We start from the raw sequence: 25,419 nt of genomic DNA on the forward strand, positions 1-25,419 counted from the left end.
AAAAATGTGTCTCCTCCCTTTTGCTTAATTACTGTGCTTAGAGCCCCTTCCTCCTCTCTTAATCACAGGCAGAACACATTCAAATAAAATTCCTAAAGACACCACAAGACACCATGGAATAAATGTTAATTTGTGGTTAGGGACAAATAATTTTTTTGTTTATTTCTTAGCATTGCGTTCAGCCTGTATTTACGCTTGTGTGTGTGTGTGTGTGTGTGTGTGTGTGTGTGTGTGTGTGTGTGTGTGTGTGTAAAGGCGACAGAATGTGTGAACGTCTGCGACACGACCTCCTCCTCCTCCTCCCTCTCCTTCTTTCTTTCTCTCTCTCTCTCTTATTCAATGTACACATATCGTTATAGCTCATTTTCAAGGAGGGGGCAGGGCAGATTAACGTGTACACGGATGTCATTGTAAGTCAATAGGTCTGTACCATACTTTCTTTTCATGCTGAATCAATGGCTAAATCAAACTAAGTTGAGGAAGTCCAGGAAGAACGTGTGACGGCTATCATGGAGGATCTAGAGACTGGCTCAGGTAGAAATGGGCAGAAAAGGTAAGAACTTCCAATCCCTAAATTACAACAAATATGTTAATTATTGTGCAGAGCATCATTGTTTAAGTGTTTGTCTTACAAAAAGATCACTCGCCATCACTTCCCACTGTATCTAATTAATTTATTTATGTATTTATTTATTTAAGTTGCTTTTATTGAATAAACGCTTCTTATTGTTATCAGTAGGGATGTTGGCAGTAAAAAAGGTTCACTTAAGATGATGAAATGAAATAACACACGATATATGGCGTATAGGCTATAGTCTAAAATGTAAGCTTATTGTTTGTGAAGCCTAGCCGAATGGTATAATGCATTTTAAATAAAAAAAAAACCCAAATCAACAGAGACTTATGGGAGCATATTTTCAGCAAAAATGTCCCTGGACAACTTTACTTTCCAGTTGCACCCCGTCCACATTATCAGCCTCATGTGCGTTTATGCCGACAGAAGTGAACGCAGGTTCACGCTCACCTGCTGCCATTTGGAGAGGTGATAACAGTTATAAGGCAATATGTGGGTTATTCTCTATAGTGGTCATAAGACCTGGCCTCAAACAGGTAAACCATTATCTGACTGTCCGACTCATCAGCTCCAAGTCAGCACATTAAGAAAACAATAAGCGACAGTAACTGGATCCTTTTTTTATTTGACGTTTATTTATTTAAGCCTCATGTTTATTCCATGATAAATCTTCTCAAACATCCAAGGCTCCTGGTTCTTCAGTGTCAGAGAGATGTATATTTTACTCGGCAAATTTTACTTTCCTCAAAGGTCTAATGGGAGTCACAACATAAAGGTGCAGGAAGTGACAATCAGTTTAACTTAGAACAAATATTTAAAAAAAGAAGTAGCTTATTGTCTGTGAATTTTGTGCTTCTGTTAAAACTGCAGTGCCGGAACTCTTTAGTCTATACGTCATATTTATTAATCTATTTTTTTGTTGTTACAAGGGCCGTCTATAATCAAAGCCCTTTCAGACAACCGCCCGTGCCTTTCTATCCATCGGCTGTAGCAAAGCCTACATCAAACGCACCCATTTCTCACGTGCCGCTCAATTTCAGCAATTAAGTAGCCCTACACAACCTCACCTTTTTACTCTGTTTGCGTCTGACAGTCAGCGGTAAACACACGCGGCCCACACTTCTTTCAAAAGTTCAAACTTTAATCCCATAAATGTCACTAGTGCAGTTTCACGAAATCCCCACGGAGCGTGCCGCCCCTGCCCGAGTCATCACTCTCACCTGGCGGACCTTCTTAGTGTCCGCTGTCTGCTTCAGGCGAGCACAGAAGGCAATGGTAGGCGTCCTCCTGTCCATACTGTCCTCGTCACCTCGGAGATCACGGAGAGTCGTTGGGGTTTTCCCCACTGAGGAAGGAATCACTGCTGCACACCAGTAAGATTTCAGTCCACAGGTTGTTTAATAGTTTTTGTTGTGCATGCGTTTGTTGGAGCAGGTGCCCAGTCTTCATTTGTTTGACTGTCAGAGAATGACCTGCTACTACTTAGTCCACACCATGGTCTCATGTTGATCCCCTCCGATAGATTTAGACTATAGGCTTATTTTTTTGTGCATTTTGATTAAAACAACGCAAATCAAACTACAGTAAGTCGGCCTTTTCAAAGCCAATAAATTAACGTCAGCTCTGTAGGCATCAATGTCAGGATGATCACAAGTCTTGTCTTTTCAGTGCGAAAATCTCAAAAGTGCATGTAAACATGCCGCTGTGATGCTCTAGATCATTCTTATACTTTAAAGATTTTATCAGCGTTCTTCTCCTGAAATGTTTACATTCAGGCGCAATTATTTTAACTAAACACAGCGGCCGGTCTAATGGCTTGCTCAAATCGTTATTTCCCTATTAAACATTACATTACATAAAGATACATTTTGGAAATCCATAAAGAAACGATGGAGCCTTCTCCTGACGGTGATGTATTTTATATACTTTGACTGCAGAGAGATCAATCTCAAAACCGTACCTGATAAATGCAAAAGTCCATGGAATTTGCTTTTCTACATTTTGTGTTCTGACTAAATGCCCTTTTTAATAGATAAAATCATCTTGTTCCTTTTGAGGTCATTGACTACATTTTTATATTGGAATAATAGTACAAAAAAATATTGGCCATCATAACAATATATTATGCAGCATTTTATTTTGTATGTCTTTTGTGGTGGCAGTCTTTTTCACCTCTAATGCTGTTTTTGAATTTGTTTAGGCCTATTGCCGTTGTTTAATTGATATAATAGCCCTACTGCTTTCCATATGTCAAGTGCACCGTAGTGATAACTATAAATATCATTGAATCTTTTGCTCTATTGAGTGCTGGTTCACTGTGAGTTATTGCAAAAGGATACTTATACAGTTTGCCAAAAAGTTGAAGCCAACACCTACATCAATGTCTCTATTGCAACACTATTGTTGGGAATTTTCAGGAGCGAATACCTGACCAACTGCTATGTTGGGTTTTATGAAGTAAAATTTGATTGTCAAAATAAATTAATAATTAAGTTTATTTAATTATTAATCTAAATCAATAATTGTTATTAAACTGCGTTTAATAAACCTCGGGGCACCACCCTGTAAACAGGGAACAACCAAAATATTACCAATATCAGTCTCAAATTATTTAATTAAATACCAATATCATTAATAATTAATAATCTGTATTTAATTGAAGGTGTGAAATCCGAACACAAAGCCCTTTCACCCAGCCTAAGTCACAAAGCAACTTCACAGTGATCACAAACAACGACTTTGTAAAATATAATAGAATTTATTTAACAAAGCAACATCAAGTTAATCAATGAAACTCAATCAAACAAACAACCATCATAAGCCAAACTACAAGTAACAAACAAAACAAACAAGCGTGGCACATGTGTGTGTGTGTGTGTGTGTGTGTGTGTGTGAGAGAGAGAGAGAGAAAAGGGGGGGGGACAGACAGACAGAGACAGACGAAATGGTAGCGACCACACGTGGTCACGTGATGGCGGACACAGAACGTGATCTACGTTTCTGCAGCGTCTGGAAAGCCACAGGTCTCTATGTGTGTGCGTCTACCGAAAGGTGTGTGTGTAAAGGCGAGAGAGCGAGAGAAAACAACGCACCTCAACAGCTCAATCTCAGACTGGAGCTCACCACAACTCAGAGCATAGCTTACTTCGCTAACAGAAACCAGCGGCCGGGTTTGTATCAGACGGCGTTCACACTAGTCTTTCTGATAGTGAGTCTATTACTCGGTTATGACGCGGGAGTTAACAGATAAACACACGGGACACAGCGGCACAAATAAGGAGAACAAAAGAGATTTTACTCAGGTAAAATCTAAGACACAGTGGTCAAACAAAGAGAACAAAGGAGATTTTACTCTGGTAAAATCTAAGACACAGTGGTCAAACAACAAGCAAATATTATCACCGTTTCACAATAATAACTCAGTTATTAAACACACTCTCTATATCTAACTGCCCAGACCTAGCTAAGCCTCACTTGGAACCGCTTTGTCCACGGTTGATGAGAAGAAAAGAGGTCCTGGAGCAGCCTTTCTGCAGTTGTTTGGTGATGGCGGCGCGTCCCAGAGGGTGAGCAGGGCCGTCGTGTCCTCCGTCGAGCGAGGTGATCTCCGTGGGTGTCCTTTCTTTAAAGGACGGAACGAGACGTAATCCTTACAGTCTCTCTCAATACCGTTTTAATACGGGAGAAAATAAAACGCTCTTCTTCTGAGATGCGTTCAAGTGGAGGATCTAAGCTCGGAATTTCGGACGTCGGTGTGCTTCAAGGCCTTTGGATTAGCTGCACGCCCAAACCTTTAAACAAAGGGCAGCGTGTTGAAACAGGAACAGAGTTGGGTATCCTCGGACGTCGGCAGACAACGTTTGAAAGAGGCAGAACAATGAGACATGGCCGGCTTTATACCTCCCAGACTTCACACCTCTGTGTTAGGTGTGGCAAAGCATTCTGGGAGTACCTGCAAGGCATGCTGGGATAAAGAGTCTTTTGTTGTAGTTCTCCAAACATACACAGCCTGAACTTTGCCATCCTGGCTGGACCCAACATCCCCCCTGGCCTGAAGAGCGGGATGCAGGTCATGGTCTTCAGGGCACTATGGGCCACCAGTCCACGTGCTTTGGAGATACTTGTACAAAAGTTAATTTGGCAAACAGTCCATAAATTCAAGAGGCATTTGGTCTGGGCAGACATTGAGGCAAAGTCTGGGCAGACTGTCTAACTATGTCTAACGCTAAACATCAAAACATAATCAGACATTAGCGAAGCATTGCTGCTCAAGGTGCATTCTTGGACAAAACACATGAAACAAACAAACAAGAGGAAGAGAGAAAGAGAAGAGTTTCATGTGTAGATGTGTGGGCTAACTCCTTGACTGGGCAGGAGAAAGCCTGTGTGTGTTTGTGGCATGTCAGTGCGTAATGTACATGTACATGTAGAGTCTCACTATGGGTGTGAGGCCACAAAACAAAACAAAACAACAACAACAAAAGCGTGAGTAGAGTTACTGGATTTTGAAATGGGAGCTACTCACGCCTCCCCAATGTGGAGTCAGAACCTGGTTCTTTGTAAGGGCTGGAGGCCTGCCACTGTCTTACCCCATCTATCACCCCCCTCGGAATTGTGCTAGTCATTTCACTGCCGAGACCTGCTTCCTTATGAAGCTCTTGGGAACTCTGGTTATACCTACCCTTCTGACTTAGGCTTCGGTCATCCCGAGAGTTCCTCTTGGGAACTCTGGTTATACCTACCCTTCTGTCTTAGGCTTCGGTCATCCCGAGAGTTCTGTTCAGGTCTGTCAGTGATTGACTCCTCAGGCTGGAACCTACCCTACGGCTGGCTCAACCCTTCACCCCCCTGGCTCTGTCGTCTTCTCTGCCGGTGACGTGGTCTCTTGGACTGCTTCATAGCACGAGGCAATTCGTTGCCTTCAAGTGCTACGTCACCTTTGTGACGCTCAGGGTGTATGTGTGGGAACCTGCAGGTAGTAGGAGAGGGCCTGCTGTAATCTCTGCCTGAGGGGGCTGAGATGTCACCCCCCTTCCCATGGGGTGATTCAAACCTGTGAAGGTGTGAAAAGGTGTGACAGCTGTCAATATACCGGAGCGTTTTCTCAAAGGGAGGGGCTCTACAGTCAAAGTCTTTCTGTTCAGGATTAACAGGGGGAACAAGACTTTGTTCAGTCATTAGACTATCCTGGCTGCTCGGTTTTCTACTGAGCTTTTTCAGCAGGGGCGTTTGATCTTCTAAGGGGCTTGGTGCACGATCAGAGTCATATCCTGACGACGTGGCTTGCTCTATGCTTACCTGTGCTCCCTTAATTAATTCAAAGGCGTCTAACACCTTCTGCTTGGCAGTTCGTAGGTGCTGACGAAGAGATTTGTTCTCTTCCTGCAGGGATTGGACCTCTGGCTGGAGTGTCTCCATTGAAGCACTGACACTCTGTCTGGTCCATAGACCATGAGTTACAGCCTGGTGGGAGTTGCCCGAGTCGTCTGAAGACTCATAAGTCCTCTGGTCGTCCAACATGTCTGTCTCCTTCCTCCAGGGATCTGGTTCAGTATCCCATCCCTTGTGTAGGGCTTCCTCAGCTGGCGTGGGGGCTGCGGTGCGTACCTGCTCCTCCTGAATTCCGGGTACCATGACACTTTCTTTCATTCGTCTGGCTAACCTGCAGCTTTCTTGCAGTATTTTATTCTCCTCCTGCAGGGCCTTGCATTCGACTTGCAAGGTCTTAAGTCGGTCCTGCATCCTTTTGAAGCCGTCCTTTAGGATCTGGTTATCTTCTTGCACCTGGGCGAGCTGTGCCTGGTGTCTCTTTTGCTGCAAATATGATTTGCGCTGAAAAGGGAGGAGAAGTTGGCCGAGAACATTCGAAGATGTGTACTGTGGTTTCCCTGTTCGATGAGTCATATACTCAACCGACTCATTTAATTTATCTTCGCCTGTGCTGAGGGTGGAGGAGTTCAGACTGTTGACCTTTAAAGGGACGTGGTTTAAACCTGCAACTCCAACCTGAGGGGGTGGATTGTGTGATCCACAGGGGGCCTTGGTCCCTGACTGCTGAATGTCTTTCGCAGACATTCTGTCTTTGTTGGGGGTGATCTTGGCTCGGGGGTTGGCCTGGTCACCTACCTTTCTCAAGGTGTCCTTACAAATGCTAATGAAATAGCTGATCAGGTTGGCAATCCCCTCTAAGGAGAGCTGCGTCAGACCAGCAACAGTTTCTTTTGGTGATGTGTGGTGGTCTGATCCAAAAGGAGTCTTAGCTCCTGGCTCACAAGAAGTTTTGGTACCCATGTTAATGTTAATGTTGATGTGGTAAAACAGAATACCTTAGTGGATTACTGTTTGTGAAGCTGCAAGATAAAAAGTCAGCAGGAGGCAATTCTGACCTACGGTTCTAAACCGGATCAGTGCAGTCTGTCCTGGCAGCTAGGTGCGAACATTCACACCTCAAGTCCTTTTGAGGATTGGGGGAAGACACACCTCTCAGGCAGCTGGCTCTGTAACAATTTTAAAGTTACACTCCTGACTGAGCAAATGGCTAACTTGTTGTCTCCAACAACAATAAGCACACAAAAAATTATTAAACTACTCACTCGTCAACACGCAGCAGCACAACTAACACACAACTTGATGTTTGCTTTGCTTTAAAAACAACAAAAAGTAATCTCCCAAAGAAAAGAGAATTTCCTTAGAAGAATCACTTCAGGATTAAAAAGTTTGGATCACTGTGAACAAACAATGTAACAAAGCTGGTTTATTAAGGGCCTCACACGGGATGCATCATTATGTTGGGAATTTTCAGGAGCGAATACCTGACCAACTGCTATGTTGGGTTTTATGAAGTAAAATTTGATTGTCAAAATAAATTAATAATTAAGTTTATTTAATTATTAATCTAAATCAATAATTGTTATTAAACTGCGTTTAATAAACCTCGGGGCACCACCCTGTAAACAGGGAACAACCAAAATATTACCAATATCAGTCTCAAATTATTTAATTAAATACCAATATCATTAATAGTTAATAATCTGTATTTAATTGAAGGTGTGAAATCCGAACACAAAGCCCTTTCACCCAGCCTAAGTCACAAAGCAAATTCACAGTGATCACAAACAACGACTTTGTAAAATATAATAGAATTTATTTAACAAAGCAACATCAAGTTAATCAATGAAACTCAATCAAACAAACAACCATCATAAGCCAAACTACAAGTAACAAACAAAACAAACAAGCGTGGCACATGTGTGTGTGTGTGTGTGTGTGTGTGTGAGAGAGAGAGAGAGAGAAAAGGGGGGGGGGACAGACAGACAGAGACAGACGAAATGGTAGCGACCACACGTGGTCACGTGATGGCGGACACAGAACGTGATCTACGTTTCTGCAGCGTCTGGAAAGCCACAGGTCTCTATGTGTGTGCGTCTACCGAAAGGTGTGTGTGTAAAGGCGAGAGAGCGAGAGAAAACAACGCACCTCGACAGCTCAATCTCGGACTGGAGCTCACCACAACTCAGAGCATAGCTTACTTCGCTAACAGAAACCAGCGGCCGGGTTTGTATCAGACGGCGTTCACACTAGTCTTTCTGATAGTGAGTCTATTACTCGGTTATGACGCGGGAGTTCACAGATAAACACACGGGACACAGCGGCACAAATAAGGAGAACAAAAGAGATTTTACTCAGGTAAAATCTAAGACACAGTGGTCAAACAAAGAGAACAAAGGAGATTTTACTCTGGTAAAATCTAAGACACAGTGGTCAAACAACAAGCAAATATTATCACCGTTTCACAATAATAACTCAGTTATTAAACACACTCTCTATATCTAACTGCCCAGACCTAGCTAAGCCTCACTTGGAACCGCTTTGTCCACGGTTGATGAGAAGAAAAGAGGTCCTGGAGCAGCCTTTCTGCAGTTGTTTGGTGATGGCGGCGCGTCCCAGAGGGTGAGCAGGGCCGTCGTGTCCTCCGTCGAGCGAGGTGATCTCCGTGGGTGTCCTTTCTTTAAAGGACGGAACGAGACGTAATCCTTACAGTCTCTCTCAATACCGTTTTAATACGGGAGAAAATAAAACGCTCTTCTTCTGAGATGCGTTCAAGTGGAGGATCTAAGCTCGGAATTTCGGACGTCGGTGTGCTTCAAGGCCTTTGGATTAGCTGCACGCCCAAACCTTTAAACAAAGGGCAGCGTGTTGAAACAGGAACAGAGTTGGGTATCCTCGGACGTCGGCAGACAACGTTTGAAAGAGGCAGAACAATGAGACATGGCCGGCTTTATACCTCCCAGACTTCACACCTCTGTGTTAGGTGTGGCAAAGCATTCTGGGAGTACCTGCAAGGCATGCTGGGATAAAGAGTCTTTTGTTGTAGTTCTCCAAACATACACAGCCTGAACTTTGCCATCCTGGCTGGACCCAACATCCCCCCTGGCCTGAAGAGCGGGATGCAGGTCATGGTCTTCAGGGCACTATGGGCCACCAGTCCACGTGCTTTGGAGATACTTGTACAAAAGTTAATTTGGCAAACAGTCCATAAATTCAAGAGGCATTTGGTCTGGGCAGACATTGAGGCAAAGTCTGGGCAGACTGTCTAACTATGTCTAACGCTAAACATCAAAACATAATCAGACATTAGCGAAGCATTGCTGCTCAAGGTGCATTCTTGGACAAAACACATGAAACAAACAAACAAGAGGAAGAGAGAAAGAGAAGAGTTTCATGTGTAGATGTGTGGGCTAACTCCTTGACTGGGCAGGAGAAAGCCTGTGTGTGTTTGTGGCATGTCAGTGCGTAATGTACATGTACATGTAGAGTCTCACTATGGGTGTGAGGCCACAAAACAAAACAAAACAACAACAACAAAAGCGTGAGTAGAGTTACTGGATTTTGAAATGGGAGCTACTCACGCCTCCCCAATGTGGAGTCAGAACCTGGTTCTTTGTAAGGGCTGGAGGCCTGCCACTGTCTTACCCCATCTATCACCCCCCTCGGAATTGTGCTAGTCATTTCACTGCCGAGACCTGCTTCCTTATGAAGCTCTTGGGAACTCTGGTTATACCTACCCTTCTGACTTAGGCTTCGGTCATCCCGAGAGTTCCTCTTGGGAACTCTGGTTATACCTACCCTTCTGTCTTAGGCTTCGGTCATCCCGAGAGTTCTGTTCAGGTCTGTCAGTGATTGACTCCTCAGGCTGGAACCTACCCTACGGCTGGCTCAACCCTTCACCCCCCTGGCTCTGTCGTCTTCTCTGCCGGTGACGTGGTCTCTTGGACTGCTTCATAGCACGAGGCAATTCGTTGCCTTCAAGTGCTACGTCACCTTTGTGACGCTCAGGGTGTATGTGTGGGAACCTGCAGGTAGTAGGAGAGGGCCTGCTGTAATCTCTGCCTGAGGGGGCTGAGATGTCACCCCCCTTCCCATGGGGTGATTCAAACCTGTGAAGGTGTGAAAAGGTGTGACAGCTGTCAATATACCGGAGCGTTTTCTCAAAGGGAGGGGCTCTACAGTCAAAGTCTTTCTGTTCAGGATTAACAGGGGGAACAAGACTTTGTTCAGTCATTAGACTATCCTGGCTGCTCGGTTTTCTACTGAGCTTTTTCAGCAGGGGCGTTTGATCTTCTAAGGGGCTTGGTGCACGATCAGAGTCATATCCTGACGACGTGGCTTGCTCTATGCTTACCTGTGCTCCCTTAATTAATTCAAAGGCGTCTAACACCTTCTGCTTGGCAGTTCGTAGGTGCTGACGAAGAGATTTGTTCTCTTCCTGCAGGGATTGGACCTCTGGCTGGAGTGTCTCCATTGAAGCACTGACACTCTGTCTGGTCCATAGACCATGAGTTACAGCCTGGTGGGAGTTGCCCGAGTCGTCTGAAGACTCATAAGTCCTCTGGTCGTCCAACATGTCTGTCTCCTTCCTCCAGGGATCTGGTTCAGTATCCCATCCCTTGTGTAGGGCTTCCTCAGCTGGCGTGGGGGCTGCGGTGCGTACCTGCTCCTCCTGAATTCCGGGTACCATGACACTTTCTTTCATTCGTCTGGCTAACCTGCAGCTTTCTTGCAGTATTTTATTCTCCTCCTGCAGGGCCTTGCATTCGACTTGCAAGGTCTTAAGTCGGTCCTGCATCCTTTTGAAGCCGTCCTTTAGGATCTGGTTATCTTCTTGCACCTGGGCGAGCTGTGCCTGGTGTCTCTTTTGCTGCAAATATGATTTGCGCTGAAAAGGGAGGAGAAGTTGGCCGAGAACATTCGAAGATGTGTACTGTGGTTTCCCTGTTCGATGAGTCATATACTCAACCGACTCATTTAATTTATCTTCGCCTGTGCTGAGGGTGGAGGAGTTCAGACTGTTGACCTTTAAAGGGACGTGGTTTAAACCTGCAACTCCAACCTGAGGGGGTGGATTGTGTGATCCACAGGGGGCCTTGGTCCCTGACTGCTGAATGTCTTTCGCAGACATTCTGTCTTTGTTGGGGGTGATCTTGGCTCGGGGGTTGGCCTGGTCACCTACCTTTCTCAAGGTGTCCTTACAAATGCTAATGAAATAGCTGATCAGGTTGGCAATCCCCTCTAAGGAGAGCTGCGTCAGACCAGCAACAGTTTCTTTTGGTGATGTGTGGTGGTCTGATCCAAAAGGAGTCTTAGCTCCTGGCTCACAAGAAGTTTTGGTACCCATGTTAATGTTAATGTTGATGTGGTAAAACAGAATACCTTAGTGGATTACTGTTTGTGAAGCTGCAAGATAAAAAGTCAGCAGGAGGCAATTCTGACCTACGGTTCTAAACCGGATCAGTGCAGTCTGTCCTGGCAGCTAGGTGCGAACATTCACACCTCAAGTCCTTTTGAGGATTGGGGGAAGACACACCTCTCAGGCAGCTGGCTCTGTAACAATTTTAAAGTTACACTCCTGACTGAGCAAATGGCTAACTTGTTGTCTCCAACAACAATAAGCACACAAAAAATTATTAAACTACTCACTCGTCAACACGCAGCAGCACAACTAACACACAACTTGATGTTTGCTTTGCTTTAAAAACAACAAAAAGTAATCTCCCAAAGAAAAGAGAATTTCCTTAGAAGAATCACTTCAGGATTAAAAAGTTTGGATCACTGTGAACAAACAATGTAACAAAGCTGGTTTATTAAGGGCCTCACACGGGATGCATCATTATGTTGGGAATTTTCAGGAGCGAATACCTGACCAACTGCTATGTTGGGTTTTATGAAGTAAAATTTGATTGTCAAAATAAATTAATAATTAAGTTTATTTAATTATTAATCTAAATCAATAATTGTTATTAAACTGCGTTTAATAAACCTCGGGGCACCACCCTGTAAACAGGGAACAACCAAAATATTACCAATATCAGTCTCAAATTATTTAATTAAATACCAATATCATTAATAGTTAATAATCTGTATTTAATTGAAGGTGTGAAATCCGAACACAAAGCCCTTTCACCCAGCCTAAGTCACAAAGCAAATTCACAGTGATCACAAACAACGACTTTGTAAAATATAATAGAATTTATTTAACAAAGCAACATCAAGTTAATCAATGAAACTCAATCAAACAAACAACCATCATAAGCCAAACTACAAGTAACAAACAAAACAAACAAGCGTGGCACATGTGTGTGTGTGTGTGTGTGTGTGTGTGAGAGAGAGAGAGAGAGAAAAGGGGGGGGGGACAGACAGACAGAGACAGACGAAATGGTAGCGACCACACGTGGTCACGTGATGGCGGACACAGAACGTGATCTACGTTTCTGCAGCGTCTGGAAAGCCACAGGTCTCTATGTGTGTGCGTCTACCGAAAGGTGTGTGTGTAAAGGCGAGAGAGCGAGAGAAAACAACGCACCTCGACAGCTCAATCTCGGACTGGAGCTCACCACAACTCAGAGCATAGCTTACTTCGCTAACAGAAACCAGCGGCCGGGTTTGTATCAGACGGCGTTCACACTAGTCTTTCTGATAGTGAGTCTATTACTCGGTTATGACGCGGGAGTTCACAGATAAACACACGGGACACAGCGGCACAAATAAGGAGAACAAAAGAGATTTTACTCTGGTAAAATCTAAGACACAGTGGTCAAACAAAGAGAACAAAGGAGATTTTACTCTGGTAAAATCTAAGACACAGTGGTCAAACAACAAGCAAATATTATCACCGTTTCACAATAATAACTCAGTTATTAAACACACTCTCTATATCTAACTGCCCAGACCTAGCTAAGCCTCACTTGGAACCGCTTTGTCCACGGTTGATGAGAAGAAAAGAGGTCCTGGAGCAGCCTTTCTGCAGTTGTTTGGTGATGGCGGCGCGTCCCAGAGGGTGAGCAGGGCCGTCGTGTCCTCCGTCGAGCGAGGTGATCTCCGTGGGTGTCCTTTCTTTAAAGGACGGAACGAGACGTAATCCTTACAGTCTCTCTCAATACCGTTTTAATACGGGAGAAAATAAAACGCTCTTCTTCTGAGATGCGTTCAAGTGGAGGATCTAAGCTCGGAATTTCGGACGTCGGTGTGCTTCAAGGCCTTTGGATTAGCTGCACGCCCAAACCTTTAAACAAAGGGCAGCGTGTTGAAACAGGAACAGAGTTGGGTATCCTCGGACGTCGGCAGACAACGTTTGAAAGAGGCAGAACAATGAGACATGGCCGGCTTTATACCTCCCAGACTTCACACCTCTGTGTTAGGTGTGGCAAAGCATTCTGGGAGTACCTGCAAGGCATGCTGGGATAAAGAGTCTTTTGTTGTAGTTCTCCAAACATACACAGCCTGAACTTTGCCATCCTGGCTGGACCCAACATCCCCCCTGGCCTGAAGAGCGGGATGCAGGTCATGGTCTTCAGGGCACTATGGGCCACCAGTCCACGTGCTTTGGAGATACTTGTACAAAAGTTAATTTGGCAAACAGTCCATAAATTCAAGAGGCATTTGGTCTGGGCAGACATTGAGGCAAAGTCTGGGCAGACTGTCTAACTATGTCTAACGCTAAACATCAAAACATAATCAGACATTAGCGAAGCATTGCTGCTCAAGGTGCATTCTTGGACAAAACACATGAAACAAACAAACAAGAGGAAGAGAGAAAGAGAAGAGTTTCATGTGTAGATGTGTGGGCTAACTCCTTGACTGGGCAGGAGAAAGCCTGTGTGTGTTTGTGGCATGTCAGTGCGTAATGTACATGTACATGTAGAGTCTCACTATGGGTGTGAGGCCACAAAACAAAACAAAACAACAACAACAAAAGCGTGAGTAGAGTTACTGGATTTTGAAATGGGAGCTACTCACGCCTCCCCAATGTGGAGTCAGAACCTGGTTCTTTGTAAGGGCTGGAGGCCTGCCACTGTCTTACCCCATCTATCACCCCCCTCGGAATTGTGCTAGTCATTTCACTGCCGAGACCTGCTTCCTTATGAAGCTCTTGGGAACTCTGGTTATACCTACCCTTCTGACTTAGGCTTCGGTCATCCCGAGAGTTCCTCTTGGGAACTCTGGTTATACCTACCCTTCTGTCTTAGGCTTCGGTCATCCCGAGAGTTCTGTTCAGGTCTGTCAGTGATTGACTCCTCAGGCTGGAACCTACCCTACGGCTGGCTCAACCCTTCACCCCCCTGGCTCTGTCGTCTTCTCTGCCGGTGACGTGGTCTCTTGGACTGCTTCATAGCACGAGGCAATTCGTTGCCTTCAAGTGCTACGTCACCTTTGTGACGCTCAGGGTGTATGTGTGGGAACCTGCAGGTAGTAGGAGAGGGCCTGCTGTAATCTCTGCCTGAGGGGGCTGAGATGTCACCCCCCTTCCCATGGGGTGATTCAAACCTGTGAAGGTGTGAAAAGGTGTGACAGCTGTCAATATACCGGAGCGTTTTCTCAAAGGGAGGGGCTCTACAGTCAAAGTCTTTCTGTTCAGGATTAACAGGGGGAACAAGACTTTGTTCAGTCATTAGACTATCCTGGCTGCTCGGTTTTCTACTGAGCTTTTTCAGCAGGGGCGTTTGATCTTCTAAGGGGCTTGGTGCACGATCAGAGTCATATCCTGACGACGTGGCTTGCTCTATGCTTACCTGTGCTCCCTTAATTAATTCAAAGGCGTCTAACACCTTCTGCTTGGCAGTTCGTAGGTGCTGACGAAGAGATTTGTTCTCTTCCTGCAGGGATTGGACCTCTGGCTGGAGTGTCTCCATTGAAGCACTGACACTCTGTCTGGTCCATAGACCATGAGTTACAGCCTGGTGGGAGTTGCCCGAGTCGTCTGAAGACTCATAAGTCCTCTGGTCGTCCAACATGTCTGTCTCCTTCCTCCAGGGATCTGGTTCAGTATCCCATCCCTTGTGTAGGGCTTCCTCAGCTGGCGTGGGGGCTGCGGTGCGTACCTGCTCCTCCTGAATTCCGGGTACCATGACACTTTCTTTCATTCGTCTGGCTAACCTGCAGCTTTCTTGCAGTATTTTATTCTCCTCCTGCAGGGCCTTGCATTCGACTTGCAAGGTCTTAAGTCGGTCCTGCATCCTTTTGAAGCCGTCCTTTAGGATCTGGTTATCTTCTTGCACCTGGGCGAGCTGTGCCTGGTGTCTCTTTTGCTGCAAATATGATTTGCGCTGAAAAGGGAGGAGAAGTTGGCCGAGAACATTCGAAGATGTGTACTGTGGTTTCCCTGTTCGATGAGTCATATACTCAACCGACTCATTTAATTTATCTTCGCCTGTGCTGAGGGTGGAGGAGTTCAGACTGTTGACCTTTAAAGGGACGTGGTTTAAACCTGCAACTCCAACCTGAGGGGGTGGATTGTGTGATCCACAGGGGGCCTTGGTCCCTGACTGCTGAATGTCTTTCGCAGACATTCTGTCTTTGTTGGGGGTGATCTTGGCTCGGGGGTTGGCCTGGTCACCTACCTTTCTCAAGGTGTCCTTACAAATGCTAATGAAATAGCTGATCAGGTTGGCAATCCCCTCTAAGGAGAGCTGCGTCAGACCAGCAACAGTTTCTTTTGGTGATGTGTGGTGGTCTGATCCAAAAGGAGTCTTAGCTCCTGGCTCACAAGAAGTTTTGGTACCCATGTTAATGTTAATGTTGATGTGGTAAAACAGAATACCTTAGTGGATTACTGTTTGTGAAGCTGCAAGATAAAAAGTCAGCAGGAGGCAATTCTGACCTACGGTTCTAAACCGGATCAGTGCAGTCTGTCCTGGCAGCTAGGTGCGAACATTCACACCTCAAGTCCTTTTGAGGATTGGGGGAAGACACACCTCTCAGGCAGCTGGCTCTGTAACAATTTTAAAGTTACACTCCTGACTGAGCAAATGGCTAACTTGTTGTCTCCAACAACAATAAGCACACAAAAAATTATTAAACTACTCACTCGTCAACACGCAGCAGCACAACTAACACACAACTTGATGTTTGCTTTGCTTTAAAAACAACAAAAAGTAATCTCCCAAAGAAAAGAGAATTTCCTTAGAAGAATCACTTCAGGATTAAAAAGTTTGGATCACTGTGAACAAACAATGTAACAAAGCTGGTTTATTAAGGGCCTCACACGGGATGCATCATTATGTTGGGAATTTTCAGGAGCGAATACCTGACCAACTGCTATGTTGGGTTTTATGAAGTAAAATTTGATTGTCAAAATAAATTAATAATTAAGTTTATTTAATTATTAATCTAAATCAATAATTGTTATTAAACTGCGTTTAATAAACCTCGGGGCACCACCCTGTAAACAGGGAACAACCAAAATATTACCAATATCAGTCTCAAATTATTTAATTAAATACCAATATCATTAATAGTTAATAATCTGTATTTAATTGAAGGTGTGAAATCCGAACACAAAGCCCTTTCACCCAGCCTAAGTCACAAAGCAAATTCACAGTGATCACAAACAACGACTTTGTAAAATATAATAGAATTTATTTAACAAAGCAACATCAAGTTAATCAATGAAACTCAATCAAACAAACAACCATCATAAGCCAAACTACAAGTAACAAACAAAACAAACAAGCGTGGCACATGTGTGTGTGTGTGTGTGTGTGTGTGTGAGAGAGAGAGAGAGAGAAAAGGGGGGGGGGACAGACAGACAGAGACAGACGAAATGGTAGCGACCACACGTGGTCACGTGATGGCGGACACAGAACGTGATCTACGTTTCTGCAGCGTCTGGAAAGCCACAGGTCTCTATGTGTGTGCGTCTACCGAAAGGTGTGTGTGTAAAGGCGAGAGAGCGAGAGAAAACAACGCACCTCGACAGCTCAATCTCGGACTGGAGCTCACCACAACTCAGAGCATAGCTTACTTCGCTAACAGAAACCAGCGGCCGGGTTTGTATCAGACGGCGTTCACACTAGTCTTTCTGATAGTGAGTCTATTACTCGGTTATGACGCGGGAGTTCACAGATAAACACACGGGACACAGCGGCACAAATAAGGAGAACAAAAGAGATTTTACTCTGGTAAAATCTAAGACACAGTGGTCAAACAAAGAGAACAAAGGGGATTTTACTCTGGTAAAATCTAAGACACAGTGGTCAAACACCAAGCAAATATTATCACCGTTTCACAATAATAACTCAGTTATTAAACACACTCTCTATATCTAACTGCCCAGACCTAGCTAAGCCTCACTTGGAACCGCTTTGTCCACGGTTGATGAGAAGAAAAGAGGTCCTGGAGCAGCCTTTCTGCAGTTGTTTGGTGATGGCGGCGCGTCCCAGAGGGTGAGCAGGGCCGTCGTGTCCTCCGTCGAGCGAGGTGATCTCCGTGGGTGTCCTTTCTTTAAAGGACGGAACGAGACGTAATCCTTACAGTCTCTCTCAATACCGTTTTAATACGGGAGAAAATAAAACGCTCTTCTTCTGAGATGCGTTCAAGTGGAGGATCTAAGCTCGGAATTTCGGACGTCGGTGTGCTTCAAGGCCTTTGGATTAGCTGCACGCCCAAACCTTTAAACAAAGGGCAGCGTGTTGAAACAGGAACAGAGTTGGGTATCCTCGGACGTCGGCAGACAACGTTTGAAAGAGGCAGAACAATGAGACATGGCCGGCTTTATACCTCCCAGACTTCACACCTCTGTGTTAGGTGTGGCAAAGCATTCTGGGAGTACCTGCAAGGCATGCTGGGATAAAGAGTCTTTTGTTGTAGTTCTCCAAACATACACAGCCTGAACTTTGCCATCCTGGCTGGACCCAACACTATACTTCCTGTTTTCATCCACCGTTGTGTTCTCACTTTCCTTCCATTTGTATTTCTTCTGTTTTCAGGTATCATGGTGAGAATCTGTGTCATCAGAAGAAACTTGTGTTCCACTCCTGGTTCAAGTTACTGCTCCTGTTTTGTTTGCTGCTCTTAGTCTTGTGTTACACTGTGTCTGAAAGCTCTGTGTCATGGTGGGACAGTTTTACTACAGAGCACAACCATCAGTTTTTCAATCGGACCAGACAGATTTATCTACGGCGTCCTAATCTCAGAGATACACCTGATGAAATCTTTGCCACTACTACCTTACAACCTGATGAATCAACTACTCTGCCCACTACTGAACCAACTACCCTATCAACTCCCCTATCAACTACTGTACCAACAACTGAAGCACCTCCTTGGCCTCAGTATCACCAAGCCTATCCGCGCAACTACCACTTCATTATGGATAACACAGAGGTATGCAGCAGCCCAACCCCTTTCCTGGTCTTGATGGTTCCAGTAGCACCAAATAATGTTGCAGCTCGTGATGCCATTCGGCAAACGTGGGGCAATGAGCGCAAAGTTCAGGGAGAGGTGGTTCGTACTCTGTTCATGCTGGGATCTTCTGGAGAAGCTAACGTCGAGCAGCAGCAGCAAAAGCTCAAAGAGGAGAATATGAAGCATGGAGACCTTATCCAGAGTGACTTCAAGGACTCTTACAGAAATCTAACCATCAAGACCATGGTTATCATGGACTGGCTGGCGACTCGCTGCCCTACAGCGGCCTATGCCATGAAGATTGATTCAGATATGTTTCTAAACATTGACAATCTAGTGATCATGCTGCAGAAGCCAGGCATCCCAAAGCAGAACTACCTTACAGGGATGCTCATGTGGAATCGGCCAGTTCTGCGGGCAAAGAATTCCAAGTGGTATGTCCCTGAAGAGATGTATCCAGAATCAACGTACCCGACCTACACCCTGGGCATGGGATACGTCTTCTCCAATGATCTTCCAAAGAAATTTGTGGAGATATCAAAATCAATCAAACCCTTTAACATTGAGGACGCTTATATTGGAATGTGCATGAAAAAGCTTGGACTTGGACCCACATCACCGCCAAATCCCTCCCAGTTTATGGCTTATAACACAAAGTACAACCGCTGTTCGTTCTCTAAGGCCATCACATACATTCTCGGGTCTTCAAAACAGCTGGTGGATTTCTGGACAGACTTAAAGAAACCAGGGCCTCCTTGTTAAAAAAAAATAAATAATAATGACGCACTGAGAACTCACTTTGGTTGAAATGGTTATGTAAGGGAAATGGGAAGTTAATTAATTAATAGATTCCTACTGTTCTGGTGTAAAGTTCAGGCTGTTGTCATATTTATAATCCCTACTTTTGTGGAGTTTTGAGCACTCATGTTACTCTAGGGAGATATTTTGATGTGCAGGCCTCTTGTATGAAAACATGATTATTTTGTGTCTGAATACAGATTTTGATTTAATGCAGGGTATTTTAATGCTATATGAAGGAAGCAATGAATTATATTTATTTGAATTAAGTATGAACATTTGTTGTTAATAACACAAATCTTCTGTCTTCTGTACATCTCTCCTCATGGACTTTAAAAAATCCTGCTAACACTCAAAACACTATTTTAATCACAACAAGCACAAATTAAAACTAAAGAAGAAATGGGAAAGCAGTGAATAACACGGTTTTGTGCATCTGCTGAGATAGGAGATCAGTGCTTTTGTTGTAAAATATTAAAAGTGAATGCAACAGTAGAAATGATCATTGTAGAAATACTTTTTTTCTCATTTCATTGTTTCCCTGTGATCGTGGATATGTCGACATGACATTCAGGGATCATAATTGCCGAACATTTCTTGTTTGTCCTAATCTTATATCCAACTATAGTGGAATGCAAAATGTCTGGTAATCTGTACCTTTGCAGAAATGCAAGATGACATGTGCCATCGACTTGTTTGTGTATTTTAACCGATGTAAAGCTTCATGGACAGATGCACAAATCTTTTAATGTTTAGATCAGTTACCTATTCGGATCAGTTAAAAGGCAGGGTTTGGCATTTTCTCCACTGGTTCTGTCAGTTGCTCTGAAGACCCAGACCTCCCACCCTGCTCAGCTCATATCAAATAAAGTTGATAAAGAAGGTTCTAAAGAAGTACTCAAAGATCTTTGAGCAGAAGGATTGTCTGAGCCAGTCTAAAGCTTCCAAGGAGCTGGTGGATAAGCGCAGATCCATGATGGAAGACTACCATCGCTACAGGGAGACATGGCTGCAGATCGATCTGGAACATAAAGACCTCCACCTTGGGGCAACAGGACTTGCATGTAAGTGAAGGGTGTGGCTGTTGAAGGAGCACAAAAAGGAGAGGGTGGGTGTAGAAGGAGCAATGAGGGAAGGCTGCTTTCAAAATCATCAGTTTTTGAAAATGATTAACCAAGCATCTAAGTTGTGTTTCTCCAACTTGGTAAGCACACAAATCGAAGAGGCCTTTAGTTTGGCTTTTATTAACTGTTGCCACTGTTTCCTTAAATCATAAAAGTGTCTTATTATAGTGTATTGCTAGCTTTTTTTATACGTAGGTCGTTAATGTATTTATTTATTTTTTATGAAAAAACAAAAGGAACAGAACTGACTGCATGCACAAGCCAGCAGAGAGTGAAATCACACAAAATGATGTCTTTTCAATGTGGGCCAATATCACCTGGCTTCTTACAACATTTTAATAATTTATTATCATCCCTTATAGTTTAAGTTTAAGGATGGTGTTTGGTCTGATGTTTATCTTAGAAAATACTGCAAGTTTGAATTGGGCAGATTATGCCATCATAACACTCCTGTGAAAAGCTGTGTCTTCCAGGGAATGTCTCAGGTCAGGAGTGGTTCAGAGGTATGAGGCTGGAAGTTTACTTTTATCTTCAGTTGCCAGTTTTCCAATGGAGTGTCACTAAAATGTATCTGGTTGCAGTAGATGAGATCATCACAGATTTTGGATGTTTTCAAGAACATTTTAAAGGGTTTTATAGAGGATTTCTGATGCTTGGTGCACTGTAGATGAATATGAAGTGTTGGAGTGTGTTGACAATGGCCTGTTGCTGTCTGGCCTTGGTAATACTGTATGTTTTTGTGTTTTCATTAAAAGGCAAACCAATCCTGTTAGGCTGCAGGTCAAATCGACCCTTTTTAAAGTTTAAAAATCCATGTAAAAAAAACGGGAGAGAGACAAGTTGGCAGCTATCAGGCAATGTGGGACAAGTGGGTAGAGAGGCTTCCACTACCGTATAAGATGTAAATGTCTGCACAGTGGATTGGTTTGCGGTTTTAGAGGTAGTTCCTCATTTAGACGAGACATGCCTTCTAAACCAGTAAGAAATGGGAAGCATTTACGTGATGCAAATTCTAGCTTTGCATTGAACATGCAGGAAACCTGGTTGGAGGAGTCTCAGAGTAGAATCTCGACGAGCAATTCATGTTGGACATGCAAAATTCATGTGACTTGTGTGCTGTGTAGTTGTTTAAAGATAGATTGTTTTTATTATTATTTCTTGTTCTAAACATTGTTAACATAGCATAAATCAAGTTTCCCTTCATTACAAATTCTTTTGACTCCTTTAACTTGCTTTTAAGAGAATGGGTCAGTTTAACCTTGAACATAAGAAGTGTATTATTTCTCTTTATTGTCACCCCATGAAAAAAAGTTTGTAAAAAAATAAAATAAAACTGAAAGGAATGAAGGTTATGTAAAACTAATGTGTTTAAATCAAGGATTTCCAATTTAAATAGTTTGAATGTGTGTTATGACAAACGGGTGGATTATCCTAACAGAACCATGGTCTGTGAGAGGTGAATAAAACCATTGCACACCTTTTTGATTATCATCGTTGTTATTGGTGTAAGTAATGAGGTGCAAACACATTTGTTAGGATTTTGTTGGATTTCTGACAACTTTTTGATGTAAACCTGCACCGGTCAAATAGACCCAGGAAGATTATTGCTGTCTGTGACAAACAAACATTACAGGAGGGTTAATATAATAATAATGATAATAATGATAATAATAATAATAATAATAATAATAATAATAATAAAAGCATGACTGTCTGTCTGACTTGATACGGCAGCTCAAAGTGAGATTTTGATCAAATAAAACGCCAAGATGAGTAATGAGACAGAAGTATGGACCTTGTCTGCTTGTGAGTTTGGTATTATCGGAGTCTGTACCTAAAAGTAATATCTCTGTTAAGAAAAAGTGGAAAATTTATCGAGACACTGAGAAAATGAACATACTTGACGGTTATCAGTTAACTTTAAAGCAGGGAGTGTTTTTCTTTCCCTCTTTTGTTTGTAACATCGGAAGGCATCAGGTTGCAGTCATGACTTGCCATTTGTTGTTTGGTGACGCCTACTGATATTTGATATTTAAAACCATGTTGACCATACAATGATCTTTGTTTGGCAGACACTTTGTAGAGAAGTCTGATGCAGAAAAGAAAACCAACTAAATATTTGATTAAAGGCTATTTTAACAACAACATTATGTGGTTACATGTCATGTGTTTTAATCAGTATGAAAGTACTTTAGGTTATACACTTGTTTACCTGACAGGGTATGTAATGTAAATACCTGTGTTAAATTAATTACCAATAAAACATTTTAGGTATTACTAAAGTTTAAAAAGCAACAACTCAGAAACCAAGTTCGAATAAAATTTAAAATCTAAAGAGATGGTTTTATTGAGGTCTGTAATTATAAACTTACCACAAAACTCCTCCTCAGTAACAGCAACATCTGTTTTTCAGAAACAGAATTGCTTTTATTGCCAAGATAATTTACAGGAATTTGTCTCAGTGTATTGGTCCATCCATCCATTTTCTGCCGCTTATCCGGGGCCGGGTCGCGGGGGCAGCAGTCTAAGCAGAGACACCCAGTGGGACCCCGAGGCATTCCCAAGCCAGCCGAGAGACATAGTCTCTCCAGCGTGTCCTGGGTCTACCGCGAGGCCTCCTCCCGGAGGGACATGCCCGGAACACCTCCCTAGGGAGGCGTCCAGGGGGCATCCGGACGAGGCCTGGTGGCCGGGTTTTTGGCCGTGGGGCCCGGCCGGGCTCAGCCCAAAAGGATGACGCGTGCCCGTCCTCCTGTGGACCCACCATCCACAGAGGAAGCAGTAGGGGTCGGGTGCAATGTGGATCGGGCAGCAGTCGACGGCGGGGGCCTCTGCGACCCGATCCCCAGACGCAGCTTCTGGCGTTTGGGACGTGGAACGTCACCTCACTGGTGGGGAAGGAGCCTGAGCTTGTGCAGGAGGTTGAGAGGTACCGGTTTGATATAGTCGGGCTCACCTCCATGCACTGCTTGGGCTCTGGAACCCAGCTCCTCGAGAAGGGCTGGACTCTCTACTTCTCTGGAGTTGCCCGCGGTGAGAGGCGGCGGGCTGGTGTGGGCTTGCTCATAGCCCCACAGCTCAGCCGCCAGGTGTTGGAGTTCACTCCGGTGAACGAGAGGGTCGTGTCCCTGCGCCTTCAGGTAGGGGACAGGTCTCTCACTGTCGTCTCGGCCTACGGCCCGAGTGTGGAGTACCCGGCCTTCTTGGAGTCCCTGGGAGGGGTGCTGGACAGTGCTCCGACTGGGGACTCCATTGTTCTACTGGGGGACTTCAATGCTCACGTGGGCAACAACAGTGAGATCTGGAGTGGGGTGATTGGGATGAACGGCCTCCCTGATCTGAACCAGAGTGGTGTTCTGTTATTGGACTTCTGTGCTAGTCACAGTTTGTCCGTAACAAACACCATGTTCGAGCACAGGGATGTCCATAAGTGCACGTGGCACCAGGACTCCCTAGGCCGGAGGTCGATGATAGACTTTGTGGTCGTGTCATCTGACCTTCGGCCGTGTGTCTCGGACACTCGGGTGAAGAGAGGGGCTGAGCTGTCAACTGATCACCACCTGGTGGTGAGTTGGATGTGCTGGCAGGGGAGGAAGCAGGTCAGACTCGGCAGGCCCAGTGTATTGGTGTGAAAGAAAATACAAGGCTACTTTAAGTACTTAAATAATGTAAAATATGAGGAGCAATTACCAATATATGAAATGGAATTGATAAAATATCAAAATTATAAAGAATAATAAAAAACAAAATGTACAAAAGGTGCATGAGAGAAAATAAACTCCAGTGAGCGTTAATGTAACGCATAAAGAAACAGTTTCAGCCTTCACATTAATGTGATGTTTTCTGACTGTTGGGCTGATGAGAGTCTGTGTTATGTCAGGGAAGGGCAGGGACAGTGTTCATGAGGCTGATAGCTGAGGGGAAGAAACTGTTCCTGTGGCGAGAGTCCTGTGTCTGGACGGACCGCAGCCTCTTACCAGAGGGGAGAGTCTCAAAAAGTCCATGTGCAGGGTGAGAGGGGTCGGCCACGGTCTTACCCGCACGCCTCAGAGTCCTGGAGGTGTACAGGTCGTGGACAGAAGATAGATTACAGCTGATCACCTTCTCTGCAGAGGGACTTAGGAAGTCGAAATTTAGTATGCTGTTCATTATTGGTTTGAGCCAATTAAACATTGTGTAAATAGGGTCACACCTAGTGGTAAAAAGTGCCAATTACAGTAACTCAAAAACACAAGTGTATCTGAATGTAAAGTCAACTAATCTGAAGTAATCGAATGTGTTTTTTTGCATTATTTAAACATTCTTTAGTCATAACCAGAAGACCAAAATCAAAGTGCCATCTGTACACTCAAGTCTTCTTTAGTTTAGTGTTTTGTCTTATTGGTAGTGTTGAAAATTAGAAGAATTTTAATTAAGAAAAAAGTCACTTATCAAAAAATAACTCGATCTTTATTTATGCTGTGACGCCCCCTTCCCTTTTCCTCCCATTTACAAAACTGCCTGTTTTGTGTTTCTGGTCTTTGTATTGTGTGTTTCCTCCAGGTGACTGGAGATGGCATGTGGGTGGAGCTGGTTTGTCAGCTCATTAGGGGCCTCTAAAGTTATTTTGGCCTGCCTGAAAGAGGTTCTCCCTCTCTTCTCAGCTGGACCTGCTGCAACCTCAGTTCATTAATGTCTGTTTGGATGGCTTTCGTATGTACAGTTGTGCTCATAAGTATTCATACCCCTTGCATCGTTTTGCTATTGCTTGTGTATTTCTTTGCTAAATTCATTTATTCTCCAACTAATTACATAAAAAGGTTGAAATAGGCTTTCACAAATATAACATATGTCTTGCTGACAAATTTCATTCTTATTTCAGCTTTATTTAACAAATTGGCAAAAAATGTCATGTTCAGAAGTATTCATACCCCTCTTTCTAACATGATTTAATAATCAATGGCATAGCCTTTATTTGCTATTACAGATTCAAGACGTCTCCTGTAGTTTACTACGAAGTCCACTGGGATTTTGGCCCACTCCTCCTTTGAAATTCTCTCCAGGACCTGCAAATTGGTTGGTTTTCTTGCTTTGACCTTCATCTTGAGTTGCCTCCACAGATTTTCGATAGGGTTGAGGTCGGGGCTTTGGCTTGGCCATTTCAAAACATTGACTGTGTTGTCCTCAAACCATTTCTTGACCATTTTGGCGGTATGTTTGGGGTCATTATCCAGTTGGAAGATCCACTGTGGCCCCAGACCAAGC

At 44.0% G+C, this 25,419-nt stretch overlaps 1 protein-coding gene across 1 annotated transcript; it reads left to right on the forward strand.

The window, feature by feature from the left end:
- The first annotated feature begins 1,578 nt into the window (after positions 1-1,578).
- LOC306820392 (beta-1,3-galactosyltransferase 5-like) lies at positions 1,579-19,032 on the forward strand. Its single transcript, XM_079338214.1, has 2 exons — positions 1,579-1,947; positions 17,836-19,032. Exons 1-2 carry the CDS (start codon positions 1,727-1,729, stop codon positions 19,013-19,015), a joined length of 1,401 nt encoding a protein of 466 aa, XP_079194340.1. The 5' UTR covers positions 1,579-1,726; the 3' UTR covers positions 19,016-19,032.
- The last annotated feature ends 6,387 nt before the right edge of the window (positions 19,033-25,419 follow it).

Source organism: Symphodus melops, assembly GCF_947650265.1.
Source record: "Symphodus melops genome assembly, chromosome: 2".
NCBI lineage: Eukaryota > Metazoa > Chordata > Actinopteri > Labriformes > Labridae > Symphodus > Symphodus melops.

Coding starts and splice junctions, on each gene's coding strand:
- LOC306820392 (XM_079338214.1), top strand. CDS start 1,727: ATGTCACTAGTGCAGTTTCACGAAATCCCCACGGAGCGTGCCGCCCCT. Junction 1,948..17,835: donor GGAATCACTGCTGCACACCA/GTAAGATTTCAG, acceptor TTCTGTTTTCAG/GTATCATGGTGAGAATCTGT.